General features: G+C 47.6%; 1 protein-coding gene across 1 annotated transcript in view; it reads left to right on the top strand.

The window, feature by feature from the left end:
* Window positions 1–14,511: 14,511 nt before the first annotated feature.
* LOC142576459 (lysosomal alpha-mannosidase-like) overlaps window positions 14,512–24,336 on the top strand; it is an 86,109-nt gene continuing 76,284 nt past the window's right edge. The window contains exons 1-2 of the mRNA XM_075686598.1: window positions 14,512–14,845; window positions 23,297–23,399. Coding sequence (XP_075542713.1) covers window positions 14,741–14,845; window positions 23,297–23,399 — 208 coding nt within the window. The 5' untranslated portion in view covers window positions 14,512–14,740. The remainder of the gene's footprint in view (window positions 14,846–23,296; window positions 23,400–24,336) is intronic.

The raw sequence follows: 24,336 nt of genomic DNA, 5'->3' as shown, positions 1-24,336 counted from the left end.
CGTTTGTTATGCTGGGTGAGCGTATTTTGCGCGTGCAGCATAGAATCTGAGCCGTGGCAACCGTTTACCGTGCAGCCACCCGTTTGTTTTAGCACTGATCTTTCCCCGATGAGCATTTGCTTTACTTCCAACGCGTAATTTTCCAAAAGACACTGGCAATACATTTGGTTTAAAGCACAGAACCTGTTATATGTGGCTCACCCGTACCATCACACAAACGTTTCATTTGGTGCCGCTCGAGCAGTGCAATGTGAATTTCGGATCGTGTTGTGAAGGATGTTTACCTCACTGCAAAATGCACGCTGCATGCACCTTGCCAGGTAAGACAGTGCCACTTTTATTCGACACGTTGCCTGTCATGGCTAAAACATTCTTCTTGTAGTTTGTGGGTTTATTAAGTGTGTAATCCAGTATTTTTCTGTCCAATTCCCTATCTTAACAAAAAAACAAACTTTTTTCTGTGGAACCACCGCTTCCTATTCTGTGCAACTGAGAAAAGTGGCTGCATATACATAAGAATATCGCGGACATGTTTACTTTTCCACTGCTCTCTGGACACGTACTAACTAGCGCCCCAAGTGGCCGCGGCACGAAGCTAGCGCGTTTTCAGTGGAACGAGTGGGTTTTTCACGAATAATTAAAAGTGCAGGTCTCTTATTGAAAAAGGTAGGCGACAGACATTTTCTAAGGGACAATCAACATAAGACAAATGCAGTGATTATGCCATGAAAAGTTAGAATTGATAAAGATTCAGCAATGGAAGTCTGTGGAAACGAGGAAAACTTGTACTTGATCTTCGAGACAAAAGCGGTCGCTATGATGAAGCTACGGCTGTTATCGTAATAGATGCTACAGCGTATGTAGCCCGAAGGCTCTGGTTTCGATTGATTCTTATCTCAACTCTGCACATGGCGTAACAGTGTTCCCAAAAAGTGAATTTTGAAGCAGTCGTTCAAGTCAACGTAGTGCCTTTAATAACCCAAGCGTATCACTGCAGAAGCGTTGAAAGCCGTGACCGAATCGTTTAATCGCTCACAGCTATCGTTCCGTGTACCGTGATATAATTTTGCAAAGTCCGCGTAGGACTTAGTTCCACAGGCTCCCACTAGATGGCAGAAACATTAAAATGTGGTCTCCGTGTTGGTTTTTTTTTGTTCAGGATTCCTATTCAAATATTATATTTTTACTTCCAAAACCGTGGCAACGTGTTGCTCATTTGCTAAGTCATCTCTTTTATAATGAGATTTTATTCCTTGGACAACATAAGTACAAGATGCGCACGTCTTTGTGTTACGTAAAAAAAGAACTATAGTGCTCTGTAACATGGAATGCACGTAAAACGCAAACAGCTCCGTGAAATTATAGAGGCCTCCATGCTTGTGGCAAAGAAGGGAAATAGCAAACCGACGTTTTTAATGCGTAAGCATTCGTACGCAAGCACCTCAGCAAAATGCGCAATTTGTGAAGTTAAGACATTTAATCGATATAGTAGTGTAAGATAGATTATTGGTAGCTTTATAACCGATAAGGAACAATTGAAACAAAAGAAAATGAAACTGATCAGTCAGACTGCTCATACGGATACATAGGTTTCCATTGAATATGCGCAGGGAACGCTGGTAAGGGTGGTCCGACTGAAATTTGGGGCTGGGAAAAAACTAAAAGCAAAATAACATACTCTGCTAAACAAACATTCCAAACAACAAACTCAAGCATTTGCTTTACCCTTGGAACAATCAATGATGTTCCTGCCGTAAATTGGACATTTCCCTCACACAATTACGATGCTGTATTCCACCCTCAAATTTTTATCTACACAGGTCTTGTCTGGCGCTGTCCCCGCTATGTCATTTCTGCAAAGAACCTGAAACCATTGATCATATTTTTTTATTAATTAACCTGCGGCTGATTCACAATCCAGAGAAAGAAACACTTCGAAATCCAATTCAGAAAATTGGGCGTTACTATAAATGCTAAACCTTCTCTCCTTCGGGGCAACTACATTGGGTTTAGCCATAGGAGCTGGGTTGTATCCTAGTTCCCTGGTCACAGAAGGAGAATACCTGGTTAATTAACTGATTTATTATTTATCATTCTACAAAATTCCAATTTTCCTTCACTTACTGATTTATTATTTATTAATTTACAAAATTCCAAGTAACCTCATTAAAATTTATTTATTTCTAGCTTGCTTTTCGTTTCAAAAACGCACGTTTTCCTATAACCGCTTTCCGTTTAACCGCCGGCTTCCTGGCCAGTCGCCCTGTGGGTATGCACCATGGTACAGGAAGCAAGCAAGTGAAATCTGGTTTACTGATTGTTAACTATTCAGCAGAAAACAAGTAAAGCTATCGCATTTGGCCATTCGGACCCGGTCAAGTCGGGACTGAGGAACTTCACTCAAATGTAGGGACTGTTCTCTTAAACGTAGAATAGTTGGCAACCCTGCTGTCCATTGTTCACTGTCAATTGGTGATATTCTGGAACTTCAGAACCCCAGGTGGTCGAAATTGATCTGGAGTACCCCGCTACGCTGTGCATCAAAATCATATAGTTTGGGCACGTAAGGCACCTGAATTTAATGATTCTTTATTTATTACATCGACATTTCCGGATTTTCTGTGAACCAGCTCAGCATGTACCACCTGCTCCACATGTAGACAATCGCAGATATTTCTTGTATTACATACATGCAGTCGTGAAACGTACATTTATTTTATTTTCAACTATACGGAGGAAACGTTCAGCTCCAAAAACAAATCTTCTGTCTCGCATAGTTCGTAAATTCGAAAGTTCCGCGCTTGATTGTATTACGTCCGCAGTTTCGCAACAGAATGACTGCCAGTTTTATTACGGACGTTATACCCTTATTATGTCCGTCAAGTAAAAATTTTTTACAGTACTTTGTTGTCGGCAGAGCGAATATTGTGGAATAATGAGTGAAAAAGAAGAGAGCTGGACAGCAGGAGGAATCGCCGACAGTACTCACACGGTAACAGCACTTGTTCTTGTTCCGCAGTGAAATGACGCAACCCACTCTGGGGGATCAGCCATGAATCTGGCGGTGAAGGAACGGTTAGCTTTCTTTTTAATAAATTATGGTGAAATAAAGTGAGTATCAAGCAAATGGGATTTAAAGTGTCTACTGTTACAGGTATGAATAATCAATTTTCTAGATATTTAGTGAATTTTCTAAACATTATAAGTATTTAGAAGAATTCTAACATACAATTCGTTTTGTCCCATGCTAAAAGATGCTGAGGGCTTCACAAACGTTCCTGTGGCTGTAACCCAGGACGGTAGTCCCAAAGGAAAGAGTTACAGGAAGAGTCAAATTCAAGCCAAGCTTTTGGAAGGGTTCTTCTAAAAATCTTTTCTGTTGAGTAATGAAATGGCGGCATGTCAAGAAGAAGTGCTCTAGAGATTCAAGGGCGATATAGTGCTCTAGATTTACAAGGGCGATATAGCTAGAACAAACACTACTATCGCTCCTCCAATGTATGATAACGTGCACATCCGATCTCCCCATCTCTGGTTGCCAGGCCAACGCCGATCGACGTCGCAAATATCTATTCTACACGCGCTTTCGTTCTCGAAGCCGTTTCACATGCCGCGACTGGAACGACGCAAATCGGTGACACCGCACGCGTCGCAATGCGATTTTAGAGGGCCATTTGACATTATTGCGATTTCAACAATGCGACTCAGGCAACGCTCAGGTTTGCTTGCCGCCAGGTATTTTGGCACACGCCGCATATTTATTTTATTGCAATGAAGAAAACGCATACATTATAATATTGTTGACATGTCTTTATTAGGAACAAATAGTATGCACGTTCTGTAATTTAAAAATGTTTCTTCAAAAATGTCATCTTCCTCCACAGGTCGCTCCGATACCGCGCATCGTGCTAGCGCTGCCATACTGGCACTCTCTCTGCCGCGGCACTGACGGCACTTGCCCACTGCCAATCGGTGCGGCGATTTCGGTCTCGAATTCTTTGCCTCAATATATCGCGCGATGGAAACACGTATAAAGCTGCACTCAAATTTCGCATTATGGAGTATCGTAATCACGGACATTTTTTATTGCGAAAGCAATACTGCTCGCACTTTCGGCCCATCGGTGGTCGTGGCGCCTCCTTACACAGCTGCGCGTCACGTGACCGTGTGACGCCCCGCCAGACCGAGAGACAGGGCCCCAGCTCGCGGAATCGATGGTGGAGGCGAAGCCTTGCGCGCCGCTGCTGCGGCGCTACCGAGAGAGGGCGCTTGCTGGTGTGACGTCACGCTAGGAGGATAAATGGGGCTACAGCTCGGCTTCTCGCAGTGGTCGGCGCGCTGCCTTGCGCTATGTCGGATGATGTATAGCCATAAGCTTAACAAAGGGCAACCATGTCCACACCATCAGCCGAACCAAGGCGCAGCCAAGGGTATTGCTTTCGCAATCTTCCAGGCTTAACCAAGCTAAGCCTTCAGCCAATTTTTTTTACCTGTTACTACCATCGAAATGCGACTGTCACGGCTGGCAGTTCAACCCCTCATCTTGTGTTAGCAGCAGAATGCCATATAACACAGTGGCAGGTGACTTAATTGAAGAACAATTTTGCTGTTGACAGATTTCTGTTTTCTCTTCCCTGTATGTAGGTTAAAATTGTAATAAATGAATGCGTCATTGCAACAAAGCTATTTGTGGTCCTTTATTGAATAAAGTGCATATTGTGGAAAGTTCAAATGCAGAATTTTTTTTAATTCCCAGGGTGAAATGTTCTTGCAAGTAGCATGGCGATTCATTACCTATAAAGTCAGTAATGACAGAGGATATCGTTTATTGAGTTTACACACTATTAAATCTGGTCACAGACTTATTATAAACATCTTAGGCATGGATATTTCAGGAAGGCAGCTGGGGATGATCAGGTAACAGCAGATTTGCTGAAGGATGGTAGACAGATTGCTCTAGAAAAACTGGCCACCCTGTATACGCAATGCCTCATGACCTCGAGCGTACCGGAATCTTGGAAGAACGCCAACATAATCTTAATCCATAAGAAAAGGGACGCCAATGACTTGAAAAATGATAGACCGATGAGCTTACTGTCCGTTGCCTACAAAGTATTTACTAAGATAATCGCAAATAGAATCAGGAACACCTTAGACTTCTGTCAACCAAACGACAAGGCAGGATTTCGTAAAGGCTACTCAACAATAGACCATATTCACACTATCAATCAGGTGATAGAGAAATGTGCGGAATATAACCAACTCTTATATATAGCTTTCGTTCATTATGAGAAAGCGTTTCCTTCAGTCAAAACCTCAGCAGTCATGCAGGCATTACGGAATGAGGGTGTAGACGAGCCGTATGTAAAAATACTGAAAGATTTCTATAGCGGCTCCACAGCCACGTAGTTCTCCATAAAGAAAGCAACAAAATCCTAATAAAGAAGGGCGTCAGGCAGGGAGATGCGATCTTTCCAATGCTATTCACGACGTGTTTACAGGAGGTATTCAGAGACCTGGATAGGGAAAAATTGGGGACAATGGTAAATGCAGAATACCATAGTAACTTGCGATTCGCTGATGATATTGCCTTGCTTAGTAACTCAGGGGACCAACTGCAATGCGTGCTCACTGACCTGGACAGGCAAAGCAGAATGTGGGTTTAAAAATTAATCTGCTGAAAACTAAAGCAAGGTTTAACAGTCTCGGGAAGAGAACAGCAGTTTACGATAGTTAGTGAGGCACTGGAAGTGGTAAAGGACTATATGTACTTTGGGGGGTAGGTGACCGCTGATCCGGATCATGAGACTGAAATCATCAGAAGAATAAGAATGGGGTGGGGTGCGTTTGGCAGGCCTCCTCAGATCATGAACAGCAGGTTGCCATTATCGCTCAAGAGAAAAGTGCATAACAGCTGTCTTACCAGTACTCACGTACGGGGCAGAAATCTGGAGGCTTGCGAAAAGGGTTCTACTCAAATCGAGGACAACGCAACGAGCTATGGAAATAAGAATGATGGGTGTAACGTTAGGGGGGGGGGGGGGTGGAGGGATAAGAAGAGAGCAGATAGGGTGAGGCCACAAACACGAGTGGATAACATTTTAGTTGAAACCAAGAAAAAAAATGGAGGGGAGAGGGGGCATGGGCAGGTCATGTAATAAGGAGGGGAGATAACCGATGGTCATTGAGGGTTACGGACTGGATTCAAAGAGAAGGGAAGCTAGCAGGGGGCGGCAAAAATTTTGGTGGACAGATGAGATTAAGAAGTTTGCAGCGACAACATGGCCTCAATTAGCACATGACCGGGGTAGTTGGAAAAGTATGGGAGAGGTCTCTGCCCTGCAGTGCGTGTAGCCATGATGATGATGATGATGGCACTGTGGACGTGAAAGAACCGTTCATACTTAAAGCATACTATGATTCACAGGAAGGAATGCAACTGGCTGATTTCCATGCACAGTGCTGATTTGTTTTTGTTTCACCTGCATAACAGGCTACTTACCTGTTTTTCGCGTTGTTCGAGTTAGATCACGTTGCGGGAGGGTGCGTTGTCACTGTGCCACTGTAGCAAGTCAGTAATGTTATGTAACTGTTTAATGACCGTTCAAAGCGAGGGTTAATGCAGGTACCGCAAGGATACAAAGTCCGCAACATATTAATGTTTTATTGGTTTCTATGCAGGAAAGAAATTCTGCATCAGAGAAAAGATACAAGGTAACGTGCATGATATATTCGAAAACAATTTGACGACGTTGTTTAATCAAGCCACGGAGTGAAATATGTTATCGTAGAAATTTTATTACGATAGCCTGCGCGTTTGGCATGTCAAGTTTATTAAGCAAGTGAGGTAAAATATCCTTTCAAAGTGCATCAGAAAATTTAAATGAGAAAAAGACCGACAGAAAAAGAATGCAACTAAACGGTCGAGCGTTTAGCTCAACGTTGAAACTTTGCATACTTTTCTGCCCTGCCATTTGCCCTCGCCGAGGTTGCAATTATTTAAACTGCTTCGTACGCGTGATTTTTGTATGCTACTCAACAGAGGCAAATTGGGACGACTTCAAAAGGCCATGTCGCTTCGTGGGGATCGAATACCGGTTAGTATTGACAACTCGCCAAGGTGTGTCTGTAGCATACGAAGCCAACGTGAAAATGCTCTTTAAGTTGAAGTTTATTCAAAAATAGGAAAAGTACCCAAGAAATAATACACAGTGTAACGTGTGCGACGTGTGTCTGGTAAAGATCGAGGCAACTACACCATGGCAGGAACAAGAAACAGCAAAGGGTCTATTGGCACGCTCTTAAATAGTCAAACGTACGCGTGATATCAGTGCTGTCCTGATAAGGTAGCGCAGACAGCGCATGCCCGATACATCCTCTGATGGGTGACGAAGAAGCACAACAGTTCAGGTTACTTGATTAAAGGCCGCGTCGTACCAAAGCTGCTGCGGTGGCCTACTGGTGCGACCCGACCTTCTTGGGACTAGCGTCGGCCTATGTGGAGATGGCACGGGGTGCGCTGTAGTTTGTGCCGGGCCATCGGCGGACAACGCTTGAGAATGCGGGTGTGTAGGCTGGCACGGTGTAACATCAACGGATTTACTTGCACTAGAGTCAGTGCACAAGCTGTAAGACGAACCGCAGTCATCAGCATCACTCTTCTCTGCTGTCCACTGTTCGCGAGTCTGAAGGAGATGCCGTCTGTTACGTCTAAACACCCGATCACCTTCTGTTCCCACGTTGTAGGACCTCGGAGACGTCCTACCCATCACAATACCTTTCGGGGACCATGTTGTGTCCCTGAGCCTTACGATCGACCCTTTGTCCAAAGGTGACAAATGCTTTCCGCCGTTGTTCTGACGATGTTTTTTGACTGGCGTAGGCTGCACGTCGCCAAAATCTGGTACATTCGACCTGAGACGCCTGCCTCGAAGAAGTTCTCCAGGTGATCGGCCGTCCACAAGCGGTGTAGACCGGTAGGCCAACAAGCCTAGCCAAAAGTCTTCGAGTCTTCACTTTTCTTCAAGAGGCGTTTCACGATCTGTACCCCTCTCTCTGCCAGACCGCTGGACTGTGGTAAACGTGTACTGGATGCGACATGAGCGAAGTCATGAATTTGCAGAATTCGCAAGAAAATATAACTTGAAAACTGCGGCCCGTTGTCGGTGCACACCTCCAGAGGTACGCCATACCTGGCAAACATTGCGCTAAGTGCGGAAATTGTTGCTCTTGCAGTGGTGTCCTGGAGCTCCTGGACTTCCGGGAAGTTTGAAAGCGCGTCAAACGCTACGACCGTGCGAACTTCCCCCAAAAGAAAAAATGTCTACACCAACTCGAACCCATGCGCATAATGGGATTGGGCGCATGGGTAACGGTTGCTTGTATGAAAACTTCCGACAAGTAGAGCAACTCTGAATCAGCAGGGATAAGTCGCTGCTGAGCCCAGGCCAAAAAACCAAACGTCGTACTCTTTCTTTGCATTTTTGCAATCCTAGGTGTCCAGTATGAATTCGTCCTAGGATTTCACGTCGATGCTTTTAGTTATGACCACTTTTGTTCCTTTCAGCAATATACCGTCCACGACGGAAAGCTCTGACGAAAACGGCTTGAGTTCACACTGCAGGCTCTCACCGCTTGACAAATTGGAGATGACAGTGCTCAGGTAACCGTCACGCGCGTCACCAGCTTCTGCCGCGTAGCGCCCGTGACCAAATAGCCCAGGACTTGGACTGCGTGCACTTCCACGTCGTCAGCGGCGCCAGCCATGTCCTCGTGACTAGCCGGAGCCGATCTTGACAGCATGTCGGCCAAGACGAGGTGTTTTCCTGGTACGTACTGCAAAACGAAATCATATTTCAGAAAAACCTTTGAAGGCAGGGAGGCATGTCGCAGATCCCTTTCGCAGCAATAGATAGCAACGGTTTATGGTCAGTTTCAATAAAAACTTTGTCCCCGTACACGAAGTGGTGAAACTTCTCACAGCCGAAGGAAATGCTGAGTCTCCTTTTCAATCTGCACGTAACGCTGCTCAGCTTGTGTTAGCGCACGGGATGCATATGCCACTGGGTGCCACTTATCACCAACGTGACACTGCAAGAGCGCTGCACCCATGCCATCTTTTGATGCATCACATGTTATTTTAGACTGCCTTTGGGGATCAAAGATTGCGCGTACGGTTTTCATGGTTAGAATTTGAGTGATACCTTTCTACTCTTTTCTGCGATTTTCAGTACACTCAAATACTGTGTGTGTTTTGATAAGCGCTCGGAGAAGTGCAGTCCACTCAGAAAGCCGTGGCACGTACTTTGCAAAGTAGTTGATTACACCGAGCATGCGCTGAACATCACATTTGGTTTTGGGTTCCGGCGTTTCAAGCAAGCTTTTGATAAGTTTTGGGTCTGGCGAGGTGCCGTCACGTCCTCTGATATCGCCCAGGAATTGTATTTCCGTTACACCAAACCGGCATTTTTTTTGCGTTGAACGTTAAGCCAGCTTTTTCGGCCGCTTTCAAAACCGCAACCAGTCTCTGGTCATGCTGCTGTTTGTTTGCTCCCCATACCAAAATATCGTCAATGTACATGTTTACACCGGGAATGCCCTCAAATACTTGGGTCATCGTGCTTTGAAAGATTTCGGGAGCTGAGGCGATGCCGAAGGGCAATCGGAGGTAACGGTACCTGCCAAAGGAGTAGCAAAAGTGCATATTTTCGAAGTCTGCTCATCAAGTGCGATCTGGTGGAAGCCTGAGTTTGCGTCCAAGCAACTAAATACAGTTGCGCCGGCCGATTCCCCTTCCATATCCTCGCGCCTTGGGAGCTGGAAGTGTTCTCTTTTTATGTTCTCATTAATTTTCCGGGGGTCCATGCGAATTCCAATTCTGCCGTCATTTTTCTTGACGGTAACCAAAGGGCTTACCCAGTCCGTGGGTTCGTTCTCTTTTACGATGATGGCCTCGCGCTCCAGTCTTCGCAGCTCTTCCTGAAGAGGGCCCCGCAGGTACAGGGGAATACGCCGCGCTGGTTGAACGACAGGAACCGCTGTTGGTTGCAGGACCATGCTGTATGGTTGCTTCAAGCAGCCTAATCCCTGGAAGAGGTGCTGGAAATTAGTCACTACTTCGTATTCTGTTGAGTCGCTTACAGTGGCCACTGTGCGTTGAAAAAGGCCCAAGGCTTCACTCGCTTCCAGTCCTAGTATGGCTTGACTGCCGTGTTTTACGTCAAAGAACTGGACTGTGGCGGAAGTATTTCCTACCGTCACCTCCTGCGACGTTGCTCAGAAGTGGGTTATGACGCCTCCGTTGTATGCCCGTAGTACGGAGGTAGCAGCAGTCAACGGTCCCGCCGCACGCATTTTCCGGTATGCCTAAAACGGCGGTAAGCTGGCCTGTGACCCGATGTCTACCTTGAAGGAGACCTTGTTCTTGACCTCAGCTTCCACTATCCAGTCTTTGGCATTTCTGTTGCCAACACCAAATTCTAGGATGTCGAAGCTATCGTCAAATTCGTCTTTGCTGACTTCGGCAATTTTAGGCGTTTCTCGACAGCACACCGCAAAATGGTTGGGCAAGTGGCATACGCTGCATTTCTTTCCGTATGCAGGACACTGCCTTGGTCAGTGCCGCCGGTCGCACTTTGTGGAGCGGTACTGCTTGTTGCCATCTTGGGCGTTTCCGCTTTTCGGTGCAGTTGCAGGCCCCGCAATAGCGTCAATGTGGCTGTCCGTGGACCTCCGGACCTCGTTTCGTTGCCACAGATTCGGCGACCTTGCAAAATTCTTCCGCCTTCACTAGAGTCAACTGTTGTTCGCGAAGCATTTTTTCGCGCAACTTTGAGTTATTCATGCCGAACGCTACTTGATGCCGGATCATTGAATCACGCTGTTCTCCGAAATTGCACTGCCCAGCTTGCTTTTTTAGGTCATGAAGAAATTTTTCGAACGGTTCCCCATCTGCCTGCTTCCTCGAACCATACAGATATCGCTCATGCACTTCGTTGCTTACCTCAGAGCAGCAAGACTCGAACTTTTCAATGATTGTTGCGTAGTCTTCCTTAGATTCTTGTGCTTCAAACTTGAACGTGTTGAACACGTCAAGTGCTTCGTCACCAGCCACACTCAGAAGGAGTGCCGCTTTTGCAGCTTCAGTGCGGGGTTGCTCGTTCGTCGTGGTTGCCACTATGAACAAGTCAAACTTCTGTTTGAAGCGCTTCCATTGCTCAGAGAGATTGCCGCTAAGTTGCAAGGGTGGCGGTGCCTTCAGTAGTTCCATCGTTCGGGCTCCGCCGGATCCACGCTTCGACCCGAAGTGCCCACTTCTGACACTATGTAACGCATGCGACGTGTGTCTGGTAAAGATCGACGCAACTACACGATGGCAAGAACAAGAAGCAGCCATGGGTTTATTGGCACGCTCTTAAATAGTCAAACGCACGCGTGATATCAGTGCTGTCCTGATAAGGTAGCGCAGACAGCGCATGCCCGATACACACAGGACATCTGAATCCCTAGCTCAAGGCTAGTTGGGATCCATGCTAATTATTACTTACAGTCATAACGGCAATACGACAAATTTTAAATAAATCATGTACACATAAATATTCATTTTTGAACACAAGGCCGGGTACGTGCAATAGCCACAACAACGCCACGTCACTTGCTACGTAGCGTGCCAACGAACGCATGGAAATGGGAGAATTGAATCTGCGGTAGAAGTTTCTTTATTCGCCCTTCACGCACGTACCGGATTCGGTAATCCACGTCTCCGCGCATTGCACTTTTTGATCGAGACGCCATTTCCGAAAACAAACCGTGAAATAGCTCGCAGTGTAATTTCGACGGAAAATCAATGTGACGTTGCGACGTTGCGACCAACCGGTCAGTCGAAGACGAAAGGGGGCGCGGGGGCTCGGCACTGCTACTGCGATTATCGTCGCATGCGGTGGAAGTCGCTCTTCCATTGTGTTCAAAAGCGCATCATGTGAAGCAGGCTTCAGTCTATATCGCGAGAAACAATGTACAGGCGTCCGATATTGTCATCTACAACGGCCGTCAGCTGATTGTTGCCGGCGTTTGTCCATCTTCAGGCGAGAACAAGGTTAAAGACACGGGCACAAGTGAAGACACATAGAAAACGACACGCCGCCCTAGAAAAAGTAAAAAAAAAATGGCTGTGGCTTAGCTAAGGTTAAGCCCAGGATGCGAAGCATACTAGCCTTTATTTTAGTTGTTGAACCACTGTTTAGCCTGGTGAACTGCTGTTGCTTGGCTATATTTGGTTCAGTTAGACGAAGAAACAACTCTTGCGTTACTCTGCTTATTCCTTTATTTTCAAACCGAAAATGGCTGTGGCTTAGCTAAGGTTAAGCCCAGGATGCGAAGCATACTAGCCTTTATTTTAGTTGTTGAACCACTGTTTAGCCTGGTGAACTGCTGTTGCTTGGCTATATTTGGTTCAGTTAGACGAAGAAACAACTCTTGCGTTACTCTGCTTATTCCTTTATTTTCAAACCGAAAATGGCTGTGGCTTAGCTAAGGTTAAGCCCAGGATGCGAAGCATACTAGCCTTTATTTTAGTTGTTGAACCACTGTTTAGCCTGGTGAACTGCTGTTGCTTGGCTATATTTGGTTCGGCTAGACGAAGAAACAACTCATGCGTTACTCTGCTTATTCCTTTATTTTCAAACCAATATCGGTATTCTTGAGTCTGTAGTAAAACCATCTCTTCTGCGAGCTGCTCCTTTCGTTTCTCGCTTTGCCTCTTCCTGTAAGCACGTTCCTTTTCGAGACGCTGTTGCCTCTGTTCCGGAGTTTCTTCGGCACGTATTCTCCGCTTGGTTGCATTTCGCCGCTCCGAGCGAGTAGAAGTACTCCCAGATACACTCGTAACTTCATCCTTTACCTCGTACTCTGTGGAGGAACGCTGCTGTTTAGCCGCGTACTGTGCACGTCGCTTGGCAAGCCGAATTTCTCGTTCTTCGGCCGTTTCCGTGGCTCTTTGTAACTTGCGCTTTGCGGTCTGACGAGCGGCCCTTTCCTTTCCCGCCATCGCGCTATACAACTGGCCTCGACGAGAGCGCGCCGCTCTTTTATACAGCTGTTATGACGCCAGTGCCCTAGCGGGAGGAACGGGAGTTAGGCCGCAGCACCGGCTGTGCGAGCGCAGGCGAGCGCAAGAGTTGAGCCCGGAAGGAAGGAAGGAAATCAACTTTATTCAGGTCCTGCAGGCCACGAGAGCTTTGGGCTCTCATGGAGTGGGCGTCTCCCACGACGGAACCGGGAGGTTGAGTTTCCTGGCGGCGTCGTGGACCTGCTGGACGGCCCAGAGTTGGGGAGCGAGTTCTTCGCTTCGGATTGCTTCTTCCAACTTGCGCTTGTCCTGTTCGTAGTTTACGTGAGCTTGCGAGCACGGCCAGAGTAAATGATATACGTTAAGGGATGTGTTGCAATTGGTGCAATGAGACTTGTCGTAGAGCTCAGGCATGTAATGGTGTAATCTGTTTTGAGTGGGGTATGTGTCTGTTTGTAGCATTCTGAGTGTAACCCCTTGAGCTCGAGTGAGCGTGCGGTGTGGCGTGCTATACTGTCTGCGTTGTAGATAGTAGTGTTTAGTGATTTCATTGTATGTAGTGGGCGCGTCCTTATTCTCCGAGTGGTTGGGTGAAGCCGCGCGGTCTGTAAGCGCGCGCGCAGCCTCGTGTGCCGCCTCGTTAAGCTTGCAGCTGTTGTGACGTCAGTGCCCTAGCGGGAGAAGCGGGAGTTAGGCCGCAGTACCATCTGTGCGACCGCAGGCGAGCGCACGAGCTGAGACCCGGCTATGTAGCTACGCGGCCGCAAGCGAGCGCACGAGTTGAGCCTCCGCTTTTGCAGCTGTTATGACGTCATATGGTAGCTACGCGGCCGCGCGCGGCGCAGCAAGGAAGAGCGTGGTTGTGCGGCTAGTATGCTTCGCATAAAAAAAAACAGAAACGTGGGAAATGCACAATACGTAGAAAACCTAGAAAAATAGAAAATGTAGGAAACGACACACAGCGCAACGTGTCGTTTTATGTGTGTTTTATATCTGCCTCCTCCTGTTCCCGTGTCCTTATAGCGTTGCTCCCGCCTGGATATGGATAACCAAATAGCCGACCGTTGCTTTCGCGTCTATTGATCGCCGTAGTGATGATAGCTTCACCGGTCTATTGCCGGTTTCTTATGCCGATTGTCCAAAGGCGGCGGCGAAATCCCCTCAAGCACTTTCCTACCCCCCCCCCCACCCACACACACACGCAAACGCCGTTGTGACAGCTACTGTGGCTGCTTGCTGTCGCTTTCTGCCGATTGCCTAAAGAAAACGGATAGATTCTCTCGTAGCCTACCCCTCCCTGCCCCTCCTACACAAACACACTTGATGCCACTTCTCCCTCTCTACAATAGAGCACGTGAATAGAACCCAGACATCCATTCCTTATCGGCCGGATCTGATAACGAGTTGGAAACTTGAAGCCACGGTCTCTTCGCGCGTCGGCGGTGAGTTCACTGTCGCCAGCGGCGCCTTCCGTCCTGCCAGCACTGATTACGCGCGCTGCGCACCCTTCGCAACGCGTGGAGGTCAGGTGCCGCTGGTGCTTGATTTGTGCCTCTTGTTTTTCGGCAGCGACGGCTGCAGGCTTTGTTGCAGGCGACTACAGTAAGCGAAGCGAGAGGCGAACAGCTCTTCTAGATGGTCACGGGCTCTGACGCTTAGAAGAAAGGATCCGCCATGAAGACTGCAATACAAGCCCTCTCGCTCTCGGCGGTATTTCTGGCAACCTCCGTATTCTCGGCGCCTTCTTCGAGACAAAGGAATGCGAAATGTGGATACGAGGTGAGTCCGTGCGATTCGTTGTAGGTCTACAGAGCCAAACCGCTGTCGGGTCTCGGACTGTGCTGGCTGTAGAGCACGCACAAACCAAAGAAGGAAAAGACGTCGTCCAGAGCTGTAGAGTAATGTTCGAGACGATGCCCAGGAGCGTTCATAGAATCTGTGTCGACCTTGCGCGTAGTTAGAAATAGAATTGCTTGGAAATAAATTGGAGCCGCAGACGAAACACACTGAGGAAGATATTGTGATTGGCATCGAGCGCAGGTGCGTCGTATGCTTGCACACACGTCGCAGCCTATAAAGTCCTACACGCCAGTCATCCGTGGTTTCGTGCATAATTTATTTATTAAGTTTAATAAGAAAAGTGCATGCCACCAGTTGAGCCTGGTAAATAATGCAGGCAACAAGGCCCGAATTGACAGAGACTTTTGTTCGTGGGTGCTGTCTCACATTGGCCAACCGCGTATGTCAGAACCTCGCGATTGGCTGGCAAAGACTCTTACGAACAGTCCATGGGTAAGAACGTTTTATAGTAAAGCTGTTTAAGGGAGCTTAGTAACGCTTCTTGTGTGGCGTCGTCGGCATCGGCATGAAAAAAACCATCACAATAGAGCCAACAACGCATCTGCGTCGTATCTCGAAAGCGGTGGTATTGTTAGTAATATGATTTGGCTTATATATTTTATTTTTTTAAACATTCAACTTTATAAACCATATATATTAAAATACCACGGTCCAGACGATGCTTTATGCCAAGAAGGAAAAATGGCGTCGATGCAAAAAACGAACACGAGCCGATTATTGATGATGACTTTGTACAGATGAAGATCAAGTCCGCATAAATGCTTACACTAATTTCCCCCGTGGACGGAAGCGGCCAGCCTGGCCGCACATTGGACAGTGGAACGGAGATGAAAGGGCATCAGGCGGGAAACGTGCACGATCTCTGTTCCGCGGCAGCGTCGGTCAGTTGGGGCATCAACAGGTGTAACGCGATAGTTCACCGGCGAGGTCTGCTCTATGACTTTGTAGGGGCCAATATATCGAGACTCAAGCTTCTCACATAAACCGGGTGTTCGTGCAGGTGTTCATAGGAGCACATCGTCACCAGGGCGGTAGGAAACGACGCGGTGAGAGGCATCGTACCGATGTTTGCGATCGCCTTGGTTGGCTTCAGTGTTCATACGGGCGCGACTATGACATTGGCCAAGACGAGACACAAACTGGTCGCAAATTAATGGTGAAGCGTTGATGGGGCCAGAGTAGAAAGAAACGTCGAGTGATGAGGTTGGGTGGCGGCCGTATACTAAGAAAAATGGAGAGTATCCGGTGGTGCGTTGAACAGACGTGTTGTATGGAAATGTTACAAATGGGAGAATTACGTTAAACTCGTAAAGATCATCCGGAGTAGAAAAGGTGGTCTTTTCTTTGTCCGCTTCGTGCATTGGAATTTGCGAATATCCGGAGCGAAGATCAAGGCTGGCAAAGTATTGCGCGCCTTGCAAAGAATCTAGGGCGTCATCGATACGGGGTATCGGATATACATCCTTACGGGTGATCTTGTTTAGCGCGCGTTAGTCAACACAAAATCGTACCGATCCATCCTTCTTCTGCACTAAAACGACGCGTGATGACCAAGAACTGGCAAAGGGACGTATGATGTTTCTTTTCAGCATATCGGCGACGTTCTCCTCGATGATTTTGCGTTCGGCCAAAGAGACTCGGTAGGGACGATGGCGTACAATAGTCTGGCCATCGGTGTCGATACGATGGAAGGCAACGGAAGTCTGTCCGAGTGACGAAGTATCCATATCAAAGGAGGCCTGATGCTTCGTGAGCAATTTTAGCAACACTTCACTCTTAGCAGCAGTAGGGTCAGGACTTATAACGGAAGCAAGGGCAGACGAAGCAGATTTGCCCTGTTGTGGAAGAGCTTGCGAGGCGGCAAGAGGAAGCAGGGAGACTGGTTGGGTATCCACATAACAGGTCACTGCGGAGCCTTGAGGTAGGAGGATTGTCTCAGTGGTAGCGTTTAATGCGATGATTAATGTAGAACTTTCTTTGAACCGCACCAGGCAGGAAGCGAAGACAATCCCACGGGCAAGACAGCGGCCGTAAGGAGCGATGAAGACGTCGCCATTGGTGATGTCAGTAGAAGAGAGACTTATGATTTGCTCGTAGCCGGGAGGCAGTACAGAATCGGCAGCAGTGAGAAAACGCAGTCGTGGCTCATCGGTACTCCCGCTGCAATGAACAGTCTCGGTCATATGGACTACACGTTGACGGCAAGAGATTAAAGGGGACGCTGACGAGAGAAAGTCCCAACCTAAAATTAGTTCATGAGCGCACGGGAATAAAATCGCGAACTTAATGTGATGACGGATACCATCAATGAAGATGCGTGCTGAACACTGGGCTGATGGTCGAATGATTGCTCCATTAGCCACAATCAAGGATGATCCAATATAAAGCGTCTTCACTTTCCGCAGACGAGAGCACAGGTCCACCCGCATAACAGATATAGTTGCTCCCGTGTCAATCAGAGCTAACAAACGCACACCCTCCACAGACACCAATAACATGTTCGAAGGACGTTCAGGAGGACTTGAAGCACTTCGCGGCGACGCAGTTTTCCCTCCAAAAACTGCACTCATTAGTATTCCGGTCGCTGGACATGGAGTTGGGAGACAGGTCGAAGTGGCCAAACAGAACCTCGGAGCGGCGATGGGCAGCGGCGTCTCGAGGCACGGTGTTGTGTGCGGTGTTGGAGAGAGAGAGAGAGAAAAACTTTTATTGACAAACGATTTACGTGCAGTGGTCGGAGACCCTTTAGTCCAAGGCCCCGCTGGCCTCGGCCGCCAGCTTGACCTGTCTTATGAAGGACTGTTGTCCCGCCAGGTCTGAGCTGGTTAGCTGTGCCTCCCATTGCTCCATTGTGTGGTGTGTTTTATCAAACGGGTGTGATTCACAATCCCAAGTAATGTGTTGTAGTGTTGGTATGCCTCCGCACCACGGCCAGTCGGGCCTGTGGCGAATGGGAAACATGGCATTCTGTAATTTAAGGTGGGGGAATACCCCAGTCTGAATTTTGCGCCAGCTGGCGGCTTCCTCTCCACTGAGTTGTGGGTGAGGGGGAGGGTACTTTTTTCTGGTTTCACGCTGATGAGCGAGAATCTCCCGGGCATTTGTTGGATTGGAGTCATTACAGCGGCTACTTGGGACCGCCCTAGTCGAGTCGGCCCGGTTAATAATACCTCGGGCTAGCGAATCGGCCAGTTCGTTCCCCTCAAGGCCTGTATGACCTGGACACCATAGGATCCGGTGATGATGGGCAAATTTCGTCGGTATTATTGAGTGACATGTTTTGGTCACGTGGCCCTTGAGAAAAAGGCGACATGCTTCTTGTGAATCTGTTATTATGGGGACGCTCTTTTGCGTGCGTTCCGCGTGAGCGAGGGCCATTGCCACGGCGAAAGTTTCGGCAGCCGCGGGAGTACCTGCCCTAACGGAAGCCGTAAATTGTTGCTGTGCTTTCGTGTCGACGATTGCCACTGCGTACCTCCTGATGTTCATTTGGGCATCACTGGCGTTCGAGTGCACATTCGAATACGCGGCTGCGTCTGTGTATATTGTGTTGTACGTGGGATTATTTTCATACATTGTTCTAATATGTTGTACACGTGCTTTTCGCCTTGCTTTATTGTATTCAGGGTGCATGTTTTTGGGTATGGGTGCCACTGTTATTCGAGCTCGTGTTGAGGTTGGTAGTGGTAATAACTGTTCGCTGATATATTGTGGGTGTGGGGAAATACGTACCCTTGTCAGTAGGGCCCGTCCTGCGTGAGTGTAGCTCAACCGTTCCCTCTGGGAGATTAGTGTGACTTGTTGTAGTTCTTCGAATGTGTTGTGTACTCCTAAGGCTAGCAGGCGATCTGTGGGCGTCCCCTTGGGTAGTCCGAGGGCCGCTTTATATGCTGATCTTATTATGATGTCGACCTGCCTTTCCTCCTCGCGACTAAGGAAGTGGTAGGGCAGGCCGTACGTGACTCGGCTTATTACTAGTGCTTGGACGAGCCTCAGCGTGTCGTGTTCTTGCATGCCCACTTTCCTATAAGTTACACGACGGATCATTTGCGCAATGTTATTTGCTGTGGTTTTCAATGTTTTGATGGTGTGGGATGCGTTTCCGCTACTTTGGAGCCAGAAACCCATGATACGCATCGCTTTAACTTCTTGGACCGTGTGTCCTTCCACAACGATGTTGACAGGTCCGTTGGATATGTAGCCCCTCGAGTGTACCCGGATGACTTCTTGCTGCGGGCTGCCGCAGCAAGTAGCCACCGCGCGCACTAGGAGAAGTCGGCCGGAGATGGAGATCGGCGAACGGGAGGATTATCGTCATAAGTGCGGTAGACGCGAGGAGGTGGCTCATCGCGTTCAAAGGCAGCGTAACCACGACATTCGTCTTGCTGGCAGCGTCGGCAAAACCATGAGATATGTCCTCGAAAGCCGCAGTAATAGCAGACAGGCCTTGACGAACGCCAGGCAGAGTAGTAAGGCGGGTTCGGAGCTCGGGTGACTAGAGGTGTCAGATGATCGTGAACAGGCGCAGGTGGTGTGGTTAGAGACGGCGCGGCTGGCATTGCAGCAACCTAGGCGTAAGAAGCCGGCTGTGGGCAAGGAGAAGCGTTGGTATGGTGGGCGTTCTGCAGGGAGGCAATTCCTTCTTAATAATGCCGCCCAGGTCAGCAGAAGCAGGTTGGACGTGAGCGCTGCTGCAAGGGGGTGAACCATGTGCTCATGGCTCGAATGACAGACCGGAGCTCAATACTGTTTGCCAGGGGGTTGTCGGAAAAGTATGGTTGCAAGCGGATTGATTGCAGGGCGTCGAGGCGCTGACAGACGGAGACGACGTCCGACACCGTCGAAGGGTTTTGAGCGGCCAGTGCGTTGAAGGCAGTAGATCCTTAAGAAGGTGTCGCACGCGGTGAGTTTCTGGCATGGCACTGTCGACACGGCGGCTCAGCCGTGTCGACAGTGCCATGCCAGAACCCAGCCGTGTCGACAGTTCCGTGTCGTGTCGAAAATCCGCCGTAGCTGCTCCCTGAAAGACGACCAATCACGGAAGTCCCTCTCGTGATTCAGGAGCCATGTCTTGGCTACTTGAGAGACGTAAAATGGTACGTTGTTTAACCTCGATGTCTCGTTCCAGTTGTTGTATTCGCTATCATAGTTGTCGAGCCAGTCTTCAACGTCCTCACCAGGCAAGCCAGAGAAGATTTCAGGATCGCGATACCGGTTGTTGGAAGGGCTGGGAGTGGTGGTGGCTGGCACTTAAACCGAGATGGTGGACGCTGTGGTCTGGACTTGCGACATGGCGGCCTCTTGGCGTAAGCGGCGTCTCGAACGTAGCTCCAGGAGAAATCTTGAAGTTGATCTAGGTCGAAGGGATCTTAAAGCGCCTCCACCACTTGAAATACCATGGTCGAGACGACACTTTATTCCAAGAAGGAAAAATGGCGCCGATGCAAAAACGAACACAAGCCGATGATTGATGATGACTTTGTACACATGAATATGAAGTCCGCATAATATATATATATATATATATATATATATATATATATATATATATATATATATATATATATATATATATATATATATATATATATATATATATATATATATATATATACACACAGGCGGAAGCGCCAGTGACATGATGTGATGGGAAAATATTGTGCACAAACCGTCGCCGTCGACTGCCCACGTACATGAATAGCTGAACGCTACAAGAAAGTTGATCCTTTAATTGAAGCAATGATGCGCTTGTTGGCGAATATTTGTTGATGTCAGGATATTTAGGCAGAGTTTCTTGGTTGGTTGCGTAGTTCCGTAGAGAACAGAACCGTTAATCAGCACAGCCGTAGCGGTAGTATAGGTGGCTATACAGATAAACCTATTCGTCATATCGTGTTGTTTCCAGTTGCGCGAGTGTCGGATAGCAGTTGCCACATGGGGGCGACTGCTACCCCTAGCCGCCACATGGGGTCGGCAGAAGGAGACGGGGCCTGTCCTTCGCCGAGCGCTCCACTACATGATTTTGACCATCAGTTGTGCCACAGCTTTTGTGTGAGAGCATGTGCATCTCAAAAAGCTACAATAGCTGGCGTTCGGGGACGAACGCGCCCCGCATCCTACATATATATATATATATATATATATATATATATATATATATATATATATATATATACATATATATATATATATATATATATATATATATATATATATATATATATATATATATATATATATATATATATATACATATACATATACTCCCTTCAACACACAGCAGTCAACGCTGCGGAAGCTACGCAAGAAGTTCGGCCAAGAAAAGTTATCACTCCGCAGACAGACAGACAGACAGACAGACAAAGAACTTTTATTTTGGTCCTGAGAAGACGATGAGTGTCCCCGTTAGGGCGCTGCGTCTGCGGGCCGCACCCACGACGCAAGTTCCATCGATGCATCGCTGGGCGTTTCGTCCATGCTTCAATGCGAGCCAACAGCATTCGCTCGCGCGAGCATGCACGTGAGACTCCTCGCAATGGATTACAAATAAAATATCCCAGAGGTGCGTATGTTTCTAAGAATCAAAACTTGTTTCGTTCAATACTGAACCTATGTAAAAAAAACAGCGGCGCACAATTGCGGTATAAAATCATCCATGGGCAAGTGCGAACGAACCCACCACAAGAAGTCCCTCTAGCCTCTGCAGCGTTCGTTGCTACGAGTATGTATGGAACGAAGCATAGCTGCTTGAGAGAGTGCAGCCTTTGTATCAGTGGTGAAAGCCAGGCCGCTTGCGACCACCGACAACTGAAACGGGTGAAAAGAAGCTGAGAAAGCTTCTTTTCACCCGTTTACCCACTTTAACCCACTTTACCCACACGTTTACCTACGTCTACCCACTTTACCCACACGTTTCTCACCCACTTTAAAAGGCACCAACGCCGTCGCACCAAATTCAGAACGCACAGTCAGACGCCGGCGTTTGTGAAGCCGGCGCAGCGCGTACGAACATGCGTCGGGTATGACGGAGAGACGCATACTATAAGCATCAGAAAATAGGCTTGGGTATACAGCGAAGGAATAGCACCGGACACAGTGAAGCGTTTCCAAACTCTTGGGCAGATTTTGAGCACTGACACTGCTTACCTCTAGACCTTTCTAAGAAAGGTTTGAGAACTAGTTTGTGCAGCTCCGCGGTCGTTGGTGTGAGAGTCGCTAGGATGGACGCTCAGTCGCGTTCCATATGAAATTAATACGGTAGCCACATTTACATCAGTGCGGCAGAATGCAACAGTAGCGCGCCATGAGTAATGCGATGCTCCAACATCTAGATCTAGCGCATCACCTCTGGTGCAATGCTGGCGGTACGCTTTTCTTAGCGCATTAGCCCCGTTTGCATCGATGGGATGCACCGGAAAGTTGATGCGATGCGCCAGTTGTCGCTTTCATGTAAGCGCGGCTTATGACTAGGATCCCGGGATTTCTTTGCAAAACAAGCAAAAATAAGGCTGTCTAATACCGCCGCCAATCAGACAGTTGCGCCTCTTAACTATATTCTGCTCCGTAAGGACACTGCCTGTGTACACCTCGTACCTTTTGCGGTGCGGCAGGTTGGTTGTGAGCTGTACTATAGAAGAATGCACAAGACTGTTATCGGTAAGGTGCCGCTCATGACTTCAGAGTGCATGCATATGCGCTTCAACCTTTCTTTTTTTACAGCGAAACTCTTAAGGGCTAGTTAAGGAACGTGTCCGTGCGTTAACACAAAACTATGATATCAGGCTTGGCTCCAGCGTCGTGGTCTTCCAAAACTGACTCGTTGGCACAACTCGGCGCTACTGCTTGAACACGCCCGTGCCACAGCCCCCGCGTTCGTCGTCGTCGTAATAATTAAATTAATTCATTCATTAGTCAAGTAATTGACTAATCTAATTCATTGACATAAAGACGCAATCTTTCGGCGAACCTGTTAAGGGCTAGTTCCTCCAGGATCGTGTCCATGTGCAGACACAAAACTTCCCATACGTGGGCCGATTCCGAGGATAGTGCAATGCCGGGCCGACCCGCGGCGGAGGTGCAGTTCGCCATTTAGGGGCCTACATACATACACAGCTTCGCTGGTCGTTCTTCTTCACAGAGTGTAAGGGAACTGACTATGTTTTTTTTTTCCGCTGGTTTATCATGTTAGCATGTTTCCTAACCGAGCTCATGAAACATCGCCCTGCTAAAACAGGAGCTAGGTCACTTTGTGCCGACCTACGTTCCAGCCTCCTTATTTTGCACCTTGCGAGAGCTACCCGCCCTCCTCATTTGCGCATTACGAAATACACGAGCAGAGTCGACTATGCCATGGCATATTTTCTTTCTCAGAGCTGTCCACAGACCAGACCGGGTATGTTGAACGTCCACTTGCTAGCCCACACGCACATGGATCTCGGATGGCTAAAGACGGTTGACCAGTACTTCTATGGAAGTGAGTGCACATTTATCTTCGTTCTTGTTCGGTCCTGTTTTTTTTTTCGTTAAGCCAAGCGTACTATATAACGTTTTCGGGTGAACAAGAACTCTCAAACTGCACGCAGACTGGTGCTGGTGTTGTACTTTTATTGTGCGTTTGTATATATATATATATATATATATATATATATATATATATATATATATATATATATAAACGAGAAGAAAGGGGGTTAACCGAGGGGCCCGATTTTTATTAGTCATAAGAAGCCAACAAACACTGACACCAAGGACAACATAGGGGAAATTACTTGTGCTTAATAAATGAAATAAAGAAACAATAAATTAATGAAAATTAAAATGGATGAAAAATACAGCTTGCCGCAGTTGGGAACCGAACCCACAACCTTCGCATTTATGCTTCACCTATCTTTCTCGCCACTTTTATAGCGACCCTCCTCGACATGACCATGGCTGCTGCTGTCTTGCCGAATAGGCACGTGCTTCACGCGTCATGTAGCGTGCGCACGGGACCACGTTCACACGAGGGCATGCGCGCCGGCGCAGGCACTTTGCTATTAGGCCAAGACGCAGGAATGAAACGTGGAAATTAAGGCAAACTTAGCCTTGCGCCTTCCTTCTCCCATCATACATCTCAGCATTCTTCCCCCGACAAACATCGCCTTCCTCTTTGTAACGTCACTGCGTCGAAGTCTCACAGCGTGCATCCTCATGAATTGCTGCCAGCATTCCGGCTTAGATGGTGATCCGTGTAACGCATAAAGATAACTGTTGCATCACCTTAAAGTTGTGACCGGTACGGCAGATAGGCATGACCTTACACATTGCATAGGTGACACTAAAGACGCATCGCATTTAGTTTTATAGAACTTAATTTTGCAGCACTTAATTAAACGCTTCACGAAAGTATCCTTTCATATAAATTCCAACAT

Source organism: Dermacentor variabilis, chromosome 3 (genome assembly GCF_050947875.1).
Source record: "Dermacentor variabilis isolate Ectoservices chromosome 3, ASM5094787v1, whole genome shotgun sequence".
Taxonomy (NCBI): domain Eukaryota; kingdom Metazoa; phylum Arthropoda; class Arachnida; order Ixodida; family Ixodidae; genus Dermacentor; species Dermacentor variabilis.
This window is presented reverse-complemented; position numbering and strand designations above follow the sequence as displayed.